This window comes from Chanos chanos, chromosome 8 (assembly GCF_902362185.1).
Source record: "Chanos chanos chromosome 8, fChaCha1.1, whole genome shotgun sequence".
Classification (NCBI taxonomy): Eukaryota; Metazoa; Chordata; class Actinopteri; order Gonorynchiformes; family Chanidae; genus Chanos; species Chanos chanos.
In genome coordinates, this window is record NC_044502.1 from 31,131,968 (window position 1) to 31,142,583 (window position 10,616).

At 37.9% G+C, this 10,616-nt stretch overlaps 2 protein-coding genes across 2 annotated transcripts; both read right to left on the bottom strand.

Annotated features, from left to right (window-relative positions):
* Positions 1-754: 754 nt before the first annotated feature.
* LOC115818581 (protein NipSnap homolog 2) lies at positions 755-7,003 on the bottom strand. The gene is made up of 10 exons (XM_030781993.1): positions 6,912-7,003; positions 5,691-5,830; positions 5,453-5,498; positions 5,009-5,103; positions 4,743-4,813; positions 3,974-4,114; positions 3,440-3,471; positions 2,710-2,804; positions 2,302-2,385; positions 755-2,107 (listed from the first exon to the last, which is right to left on the bottom strand). Exons 1-10 carry the CDS (start codon positions 7,001-7,003, stop codon positions 2,043-2,045), a joined length of 861 nt encoding a protein of 286 aa, XP_030637853.1. The 3' UTR covers positions 755-2,042.
* Positions 7,004-8,867: 1,864 nt separating this feature from the next.
* mrps17 (mitochondrial ribosomal protein S17) lies at positions 8,868-10,127 on the bottom strand. The gene is made up of 3 exons (XM_030782457.1): positions 10,039-10,127; positions 9,684-9,833; positions 8,868-9,305 (listed from the first exon to the last, which is right to left on the bottom strand). The coding sequence occupies exons 2-3, from the start codon at positions 9,804-9,806 to the stop codon at positions 9,009-9,011; spliced, it is 420 nt and encodes a 139-aa protein (XP_030638317.1). The 5' UTR covers positions 9,807-9,833; positions 10,039-10,127; the 3' UTR covers positions 8,868-9,008.
* Between the last annotated feature and the right edge of the window lie 489 nt (positions 10,128-10,616).

Here is a 10,616-nt window from a genome sequence, read left to right on the forward strand (position 1 = left end):
TGGTTTATTATTCCGCACACTTTATGTTGATTGACGTTTTACGAATAAAAGTTGGCTGAAATATTTTCCATGTCCCTTTTCCTTGTGACTTCGAATCTTGATAGTTCTTACAAGAAATCTTTCTGATCCTGAACAGTAAAACGTAGAAATAGTATGAGAACGTTCCGTAAATGCAGTTTTAGTAGCAGCGTAACTGCCTTTGAATTATGTGGTACCCTGTTGAACACATGAGAATACTGACAAAGTGATGTTGCATATTTGATACAAATACACGCAAAAAGACATGACCAACAATCAGTATGAAAACACACTTTCATGGCTTTATTTTTTGTGCTTTTCTGTCAGCCTCGTTACACCTCTGAATCATGTTTGGTCTGAGACCTCTGAGATAAGCGTACTGCCTCTCTGTGATGCAGCCCATTGTAAAAATCATCATGATCATTTAAAGACGTCAAGCAACAGGAGTATCACTCAAAAGAAAGAAAATACAGCATATGTTTAACTTTACTCTCTATTCGAAACCGTAATTATACCATAAACTATTGAAGCCAAAAATAAAACATAATGGACTAACATGACGATATTGTGTTACAACTGTAATGTCACCAGTTTCCATGTCTCTCCTTCAAAAAATACACATTGTTCTCATTAAAATATCAGAAATTATATTCAGTGTTAAGTATGGAGGAAACTAAGTCACTCAGTATTAAAGCACTGAAGTCTGAATCAATGAATATCATTAAAAAACATTACAGAAAGTAAGATTGTTTTTATTTGTTTAATTCAGTATGTACACCTACTCTTATCAAAGCTCTAGATATACATAGTACACAGCTTGAACACAACTAGAAACCAATCATAATTAAATTTCCCTCAAAATCTCACAGTATTGCAAATCAATCCAATGAATTATGTGTCCTGACATGCGTCTGAGATTCTTAATAGAGACACGAGCTCCTGGGTCATGTATAAGGGGCACCGAGTTAAGGCCAAAGAAGTTAACCACTAGATATGGGGCACCAGCTACTGGTTCAAATTCTAACGCGTGCCAGAGTATTAAGGAGCCCTCCTTTTCTTGACATTTATCATGAGGTACCAGAATCCTCAATGGAACTAATACAAGCCACAGGACAGGACATTATATGCCAGGACATGGAACAACAGTATTTGTGATGTTTGGACTAGTTTGATTATTGATGGAAATAATAAACACACTTTTTCAACACAATCTGAAAAGGAAAAAAACAACAACAACAACAAAAAAAACAGATTTGGTTGGAGGTCTGCAGCGTATCAAAAGCATTAATGCACTGCTGCTGATTCGCACTACTATACATGACTGATATGGAGGGACTGATATGAACCATGCCAGCATCATCAGTATAAGGGGGGCTTAGACAACAGACTATTTTGATGCGAAAGCCAGAGTTTTGATGAAAGTGTATAAAATGCACTTCTCTGGTACATGGCACATCTGCTGCACACTCACACTTCTCTTCCAACGGGGCACATTAAACAACCGACAAATCCAAAATGACATCATAAAATACTGTGAGCAAAAGACTACTCACACTGTTTCAGGGTAATTTCGCTGTGCAAAACTACCACCACTTTTGAGTTGATGAATGAAGTGCCATAATTTTATAAAATTAACAGATGAGATGGTCAAAGACAAGAAATGTAGTCCTTGGATGATAGCAATGCTCTCTTACTGTGGAACCATGTCTAACATGTCTTCATTGATGATTTTCCTCCCTACCAGATAATGTGAATATGTAAGAATATTTAGAGCTTTCAATGTCTGTCTGTCTTTCCAACACAATAAGTGTTTAAATTGTGGGACTTCAATGCTTTTCCAATAAGGAGTAAAGAAAAACGTAACAAAAATTCAATCTCTAATGCAAATCTTAAAAAAAAAAAAAAGGAAAAACCCTTGCTAGCATGTCAAAATTAACCATAATACTCGGCAGTGCAAAACTTGACTGACAGTTGGTTAGAATTTCTAAAACTCCATTTAGATTTCAGTTTCTGAGCATCAGCAGCTACTGCAGAGGTGAAGACTTCAGTGGGATCATTATTCTGGACTCCATGTGCTGAATAAGAGGAACTGAAGAAGAGAAAGAATATAGTTATATTTCATCTGAAATTTCATTGTAATGCTGTTTCACAGGAAAGCTCCAGTGCCACTGAGATTTAACAATGATTTCTAGTCTGTTTCTGTTATTTTTTTAAATATTTCAAACACCCATTATTTCCTTATTTGGTTTACAAACACATGACACTGCATGCTTTTCTACTTACCTGTGTAATACACAACTTCATCCCAGCCTTCATGCTGCCAGGCCGCATTCCGTGTGTCCTCTCTCGACTGAAGGTCTTTATAAGCTAAAGGTGACCAACAGTTTCAATGATATTATCAGGGGGGCAAAAAAGGCAAAGTATGTGTGCACTAATGTGAGGGGGCTTTCTATCACTATTCTGTCTAACATTTGAGGCAACCCACCCCCTATTGAACATTTTCATTTTCAAGAAAAAAGGTTATAACACAGTCATAAGAATATCAGGGGTTTTCTTTCAGTCAAAAAGTAAAAAATGCTTTGAGATTATGTATGACAGCACATCGTCAAATGTTACACAGTGTCTATGAATCTCGGGAGGAGCTGACTGGGTATAATCCATACAGCTATAAAGACAAAGCTGTTTGCATACCCCAGAGGTGATGTACCATGTACAGGCTTCCAATCTGAGAAAAGAATCCACCAACTGCCTCATGGTTCTGCTGGCGGAACTCAATGGCTCGAGCCCTATGGATCATTATTGGAATTAACGTCAGAACAGCTCTTAATGTCAATCATTACTATTTTGGGGTTTTTTTTGCCTCACTGGCAATGTGAGGCCATCATCACATCTTACCTTAGACAGGCCAGTTGTACTAATCCTCATCTCGTCCAATATATTTATTACAGTCTCACTGATTTAACCATCAGTGTTTCAAATTCATTTTTATTCACAAAGAGCTATTTTTCAGTAGAGCATGCAGAATTGATGATTCCAAAGCTCTTATAATCATGTAATAATCTAACGAAGGAATCAGAACAAATTGTTCAAAATTTTCAGTTTGACAAGCAATATTTTGAAAGATAATTTGGGCAGGCATGGTTAAGAGCCGCAATGGGATTGTACATTATTTATGAATCCCACGGCATTCTTAATTCATACTTAGTTTGCTTGCTTAAAACCAAGGCGTGGGCTCATCCATTCTCAGCTACTATAATCTGTAGAGGCAATAATGAGTGTAATTCATAGTTTTCAAAATACTTTGTGTGCTTTTGCGATTCTTGAACTATGAATATGAAAAATGATATAAAAAAAAAAAGGAGTTCAACAAAAAGGTTAAAAGAGAACAGGTTTAACAGAAGAAATGCTTCAATAGCCTTACCAGTAATTTCCCCACTCAATCATGGTTCCAGGCTAAAAAAAAAAAAAAAAAAGGAAAGACAAGCATGTTATTTAAAATTCATTAGTGTAAGCGCATGACTTTGCATGCAGCCCTAGTTAATGTAGTATTTACAACAACTCAACTGTGCAAAGACAAGACATGTTAGGACACGCTTCTGAAAGTCAGACTCAGATGATCATAATTATACAGAATGAGAGAAGATAAAGTAATTAACACCCAAGATTAACTGGGCCAATTACTGTTTAATTCTTTAAAAATCCATTCGCTGACTGCTGTCTTATTAGAGGCACATAACATTATGGATGATTCCACAAAACTTATTGTGTATATCCTAAATCTGATCTCATTTTAAAGATACGCCTTTGCATCTTTTTGAACAACGCAGTTCCAATAAGAACTGTTGTCCAATGGCTGTTTAACATATCACTGACAGACAGGCCAGCCCCGATAACCCTATAACCCCACTGAAATTTACCAGGTCACAAAAAATGTTCCCGATTAGACCACACTCACCCTGAGCTGGTATGATCTGAGCTCATAAATGTTGGGTCCTGATCTGGGCACAGGCTCATTCCAGAAGCTGAACTCCAGCAGCAGCTGATTCCGACGAGACAGCAGCATCGTCCCACGTTCTTTCCTGAACTCCATAAACTCCTGAAAAGTTAAAAACGATATCACAAGTAAATAAGTTATACTTACACGTGTAAATATTTTTTGGTTTTTAATTCAAACTAAATAGAACTAATGATGAAAGCAAAAGAGACAATGTGACAGAAATTACAAAAGCCTTGAAACGAGAGAAGGCCATTTCTGGAACAGCAGACCAGTCCCAAACCTGTACACTGCAAAAGCATCAAATATGGAAACATGTCTTTCCTCTACAACACAGTATTTGATAATAGTACAATACAATCTATTCAGACAATAGGCAGATTTACCAATGCTGAACATCAGCCTTTTACAAACATACAAAAATATCACACTCTAGTTTTAACAATAGCAGTACCTTATTGTCAAAATAAAATGACATATTATTTCTCAGGATCACCAATAATTTCGGTTCAGATATCCTAACAGTTTGAGTAGTTTCTACTGGTCAATACAAAATTGCACTTTATTTGAGGATTACCAAAATTCTTTTTTGTTTAGATATTCTAGTAATTTTACAAGACAAGAATTAATCAGGGATAACTAACGAGATGTGGAAAACACACCTTTTTAGAGCTGAATCATGTGACAATCTTAGCGATTTTGAACCTGGTTTATTTCCTCAGGCATATACCTTATTCTGCCTGAGTTTGCTCATGACTTCAGTCAAGGCTGGGTAGCCTCCTCGATATCTCCACAGGTGCACTGAGGAACAGAGACACAAACTCACTCCACGTTCCACATGGACAATGCAGCCAGATTGTGACACGTAACAAAGGGTTATCCAATAGAGAGGAACAAAAGCGTCAAATCTTTGAACCTCTCCATGTATTTTTCATTGGAAAAGGCTTAAGCCAACATCTTAATGACACAGAGGAGTCAAGATTGCTAAGCACTGACCTGCCTGGTCCTGCTCCCCATACCATGTGTTCCATGTACCCACCAGCTGACATGGGTACTCTGGGTTGGCATGGATAGAAGGTAGAATATCCTCACTGTGTGGGACATGAGAGTGATTTACCATTATAAATATGTGATGCACCAAGGACAGGACACATGTACAACAACATAAGACCATGTATTTTTCTCTCAAATCTCAGACAGATTATATCTGAGTTTAAAACTGTTTTAAAAAAAAAGTATCTAACAATCTGTAGTCTTAACAATGCTCAAATAGCATTTTTCATTACTTTCCTACCGATTGTTATATTTTTTATAATTCAGAAAAAGAGTGCATGTTTAAATAAAACAAAAATATTTGATTTCAGAAAATGTGATGATGTTAAAAGATGGGGGCATAAACTTCATAAATATACAGCTATTCCAAATTTACAAAGATCTTACCAAAGTTTGTTATACGCATCAAGGCACTCTGGCTTGACATTGTGAACTGAAAGAGAAACATTTGTTAGAGCATCATTCCAGCTGAGTGACCAATAAAAGTCAGGAGCAACAACAAAAACACACTGTTTAATCAATGTCCAGCTGACCTTTAAAAAAAACAAATAAAACTCGAATATTATCTTGTAACAGAAATTTTACGATACTATCTTGTATAAGGTGACTAGAAATAGTAACATACACTGAATTTTATACAAGTTGTGGTCTTCCTTTTTAGCAAGCAGGTGAGAATGAGCATCCTTTCTGGGGTCGACTTTTCGGACAAAAAGAGATTTGAACCAGCTGTCTTCACGGTTTCTGTTAGTGGATGCAGAGAGATTCCTGAACAGAAGAGAAAAAAAATGACATGTCACAACCACTTAAAACAGTCAACAACGGTTTTCTTTCACGTTGAATAGAGGATCACAGTAATCACGGTCATAACGTTCCTCTGTAATCTGAGACCGCACAGGAGGAACACATCCATCTTTGTATCCTCTCGCCTTCACTACCTAGTCCACTAAGACGAATAAGTGGAGAGAGGGAATTTGTGTTATGCACAAAGTTCAATATCCTCTTTTTCTTAAGGAGCTTGGGGTATGTACTGATCAACGTAATCAGCAGCTCGTTGTTTAGCAACTGTATAAGCTGTGGTGCTGAGTGTGAAAGGTCAAGAGCTACCATTAAGGGAAAAGAAAGTCAACTTCACCTTGTCGTTAGTTAGAATATTACTGATCAAATATTTTAAAGCTGAGGATTACTGCCAGAACATGCACCAAACCGCATAACTTAGAGATAGTTGGTTTGCAAACACGACGCTGGACCGGTTTGAAGCACTGACACTTCTCCTCCCCCTTACCTCTCAACGGCTCACAGTATTCAGTGACATAAATTCATATTATTCCAAGGGCTCGCAAGCAACTTCTCAAATTTCTATACATAAACTCAGAGCCAATACGTTTAAAACTACTTGCACTGTTGAGAAGGCCATATTATGTGCAACGCCAGTTAAGTTATGACCTTGAGGCAGAATTCAACTGGATAACTAACCCTAGCTACACACAAATGCCACGCACCAACACACTCAGCAAGCAGATGGTGAAAGTTCCTTCAGAATAGGTGTCCGCGCGTAGTTTTCCCTGAAAGCATTAACTAGAAGTTGTATAAAAGAAGGCATTAAAGCCTACGTTGAGGTGCGCTGAAAGTTTCTGCATAGGACATGTTTCTGTAACCATGTTATTCACAGCAAAAGTCAGTAGCTAAACAACCTAGCATGTTAGCTTGGTCTGCAGAGAACGCAGATTTCCTGATTTAGGGATTTGGTTGAACCTGAGAGTCGATAACGTCTAAAATGCATGTAAATCAGTCGAGAGTGCTTTGTACCGTCCTCTATGGTCTACCATATTCTAGAAGGCAATCTCACCTGACAGTCAGTGCCACTTGCTGGTTCGCCCGAACCCGGTTCTTCGCCTGGTTCAGGCCATGTCCTATTCTCTGAAGGACTCTCGTCGCCATCTTCCCTGAATGTTGAGTCAGTGTAGTTCCTGCTTAAAGGGTTACTAAATTGCAATGGTAAACAGGCCTCGCCTCTAGATGGTAGCCGTGAGCAAAAAGGTTAATGATGTTGTTTGATCGCTTTACGTGACGACCAGTTACCAGTTGTACGATTATTTATTTTGGTCATAACTAATCGGTTAATCGGGAAGACAGATACAGGTATCATGTAAGGCATTCAGTCTAAAAAGTGTTTATCTTTATATAAATTATGCCTAAGGTCTAAGAAGATCTGATCTTCCCGGTTTAGTTTCGTTACTAGTCAAGGTATCTGCTTTTTGAAAGTAATACGCAGTAGAGAGAAATCGTTAAGCCACTCATTTAATCGATACAGTACATAACTAGATATTGTGTTCTCGTATTGACGTGCTCAGTCACACAGACTTATGGTTTCTTTCTTTTTTTTGTTTTGTTTTGAATAGGTGTAACACGCTGTACATGCGCTTGCATTAAATGACATTCAGCACAGTGATGCATTCTGAAAGACTGTCTAAATCTTATCTCTCTGAGTGAAAGCAGTGTGTACACTATAATAATGTGACCTCTGAATACCACAAGCTTAACTATGTTGTTCCTCAGGGATCAGTCCTTGGCCCTCTTCTATTCTCTATTTACATGCTCCCTTTGGGTGACATTATTCGTAGTTACAACATTAACTTCCATTGTTATGCTGACAATAGTCAGATTTTCTTACCTATCCAGCACAATGACCGCTCTGAGTTGGCGAACCTTGAGGCATGTCTTTGTGCTATTAAGGGTTGGATGTCTTCAAATTTCCTGATGCTTAACGCAGGCAAGACTGAAATGCTGATCATTGGTCCCCCTACGCATAAGCATCTTTTTAGTGATCTTACCCTAAATTTTGACAACTGCATCATCTCTCAAAACTCTTCAGCTAAAAACCTTGGTGTGATTTTTGACTCTAGTCTCTCGCTAGTCACTCATATCAAGAACACAACCGAAACTGCCTTTTATCACCTCCATAACATTGCTAAAATTAGGCCCTTTCTAAGTATGGCTGATGCAGAAACCATTGCTCACACATTCGTCACATCTCGCTTGAATTACTGCAATGTTCTTTACTCTGGCCTGCCTGCCTCTAGTACCAATAGTCTTCAGCTGGTCCAGAATGCTGCTACTAGAATTCTGACCGGAACAAAGAAGTTTGATCACATTAGCCCTGTCCTGGCTTCCCTTGATTGGCTCCCAATTCATGCAAGGGCATATTCAAAGGTCCTCTTATTAACATATAAAATTTAACATGGGCTTGCGCCTTCCTACCTGTCTGACTTAATTACACCCTATAACCCACCTTGCACCCTCCGCTCTCAAGATTCTGGATTATTAGTCATTCCAAGAGTTAAAAAGAAGTCTGCTGGCAACCGAGCCTTTTCCTACCGCTCTCCCTTCCTCTGGAATGGCTTACCTACAGAAGTTAGAGAGGTAAACTCTCTCAATACCTTTAAAACAAGACTAAAGACTTATCTATTTTCTCAAACTTATGCATAATATAATTTTGATTTGACTTTGTTATAGACATGTAAAGCCCTTTGAGACTATAAATAGTGATATTGGGCTCTAAATAAATATTATTATTATTATTATAAAAGCAGGGTTCATAGCAATTTATTATTTTGGCTCTAAGGTTCCAATAAGCACGTTTTACCTAATTTCATTCTATATAGGCAGCCACGTGCCAACACATTATTACACCTCCATCAACACTGAACTGTAACCATCATAGATAAGTCACCATCACTCATATCAATGAAAGCACAGCATATCAGACCAACTATACTGTTTTTATTATATTAAGTATAATAATGCAGAATAATTAGAAAAAGAAGAAATTTTCACTATAGATTCTTCATAATAGTAAAGTACATTTAATATGGTCGGCAAGGGTTAAACATGAGGGTAAGTAACGTAACAATGAAACATCACATGACAGTCTATATAAACAAGATTATGTGGATGTTGATGGTGGGGAAGCAGTAATGTTCAGTTCTTGCAACTTTTCTGTTAAGGACTCTGGAGAGGGAGAATCTGTTGTTTCGGTGAGGGGCTCCAGAAACTGGCGACCTGCCACTCTCTTTCCAGTGAGAGGGTCAATAACATTGCCCACTTTGTACACAATCTCTGACAGTTCATGCTTAACATGTTTGGATCTCCTCTCAGGTAAGGCCCTCAACAAAACTATGTCCCCGACAGAGCACTGTTGCAGGGCATCATGAGCAAAGTAAGTCTTCCTCTTGTTGTAGAACTGCAAAAAATAACACAAGTATCAAATATTTTTCTACGGAAATATCACAACACTTGTGTGTAGCGTCAGATGTCACAATATATTCACACAGGATATTTTGTGATCACATAACACTGGACTACAAACAGCAGTGCAGTAACAATAATCATATATTTCATTAGTATTTCCCATGTCAAAACAGCAGTAAGGTTACTGATTTGCAATGTGAGTCTGGTTATCAGTAGACATACGCTAAGATTTTGGAAAATTAGGCTACATCACTCACCGTGTACCTCTCCACCAAAGTGCCATAACCTAAATGACAACCATAACACTGAGACAAACAGTAGTATCAGTGTCTCTCTTCAGAAAATGACTAGTAACGGTAGAGTAACTTGCCTTGAGAAGATAAGGATCCAAGACAAGCCTGGTGACTCGCACCTTTGCCGTCTTTCTCATCTTAGTTCCTATCACTTTGCCAATGATCCATTTAGCATGGACCGATGCCTGTTTCACGGACATGCTAAGATTTCTTGTTACGTTGGTAACCTGAAACCCCAGAAAATGGAGTTAGCTACATAAGCTCCAGAGTCGAAATGTAGTTCATGTAGGGTTCAACATATTCAACCTCACAAATACACAAAATATATTCGCATCTTTGAGAGAATTTAGAGAATTTACACTAACTTCAGTGCGCCCTCGCCAATATTATTTTGGAACTCAAATTATGAAAATAAACAGATCGTGAAATTACCTCTTGCAAGAATCAGTATAAATGTCATAAATTCACGAAATCCTTCTACACGCCATCGACTCAACTGAATGTCAAGCTTAGCGCACGTTGATGACGTTTAACTACGGCTTCGCACGAGGAACAAATAGCACGATTTCAAATCTCAAACGTGCAATGACGTACAATCTCAAACGTGTAATGCTGTGCACTTCAGAGACCATTTCATTATACAGAAAATTGGCCACAGTTCACAGTTTGCACTTTGTTAAATATAAATAACCATTATTTTAGGCAAAATACAAAACACACTTAATGTTTCATTGTTTATTGTTATGTAGACTACATTTAGGCCTTGGTTTAACTCAAAATGTAAGTTAGAACACATACTCAAATTGCCACACCACCCATGTACTCAGCTTTTTAAACTAAATGTACTTTAATGTACAAACAAACTTGTTCTAGCAGACATCTAAGGTGACAAGCAATTGCTGAAAATACTCTTGTAGGTGCTTATACATATGATGTGGTGTATGTGGGGCAGTGGTCGGGACCCTTGCTATGAGTTTGAGAACGTAAATCAGAGCCGCTATGTACCCTCA

Coding starts and splice junctions, on each gene's coding strand:
- mrps17 (XM_030782457.1), bottom strand. CDS start 9,806: ATGTCCGTGAAACAGGCATCGGTCCATGCTAAATGGATCATTGGCAAA. Junction 9,306..9,683: donor TGGATCCTTATCTTCTCAAG/GCAAGTTACTCT, acceptor TATTTTTTGCAG/TTCTACAACAAGAGGAAGAC.
- LOC115818581 (XM_030781993.1), bottom strand. CDS start 7,003: ATGGCGACGAGAGTCCTTCAGAGAATAGGACATGGCCTGAACCAGGCG. Junction 4,115..4,742: donor GCAAACTCAGGCAGAATAAG/GTATATGCCTGA, acceptor TTAACTTTTCAG/GAGTTTATGGAGTTCAGGAA. Junction 2,805..3,439: donor ATTGAGTGGGGAAATTACTG/GTAAGGCTATTG, acceptor AATGATCCATAG/GGCTCGAGCCATTGAGTTCC.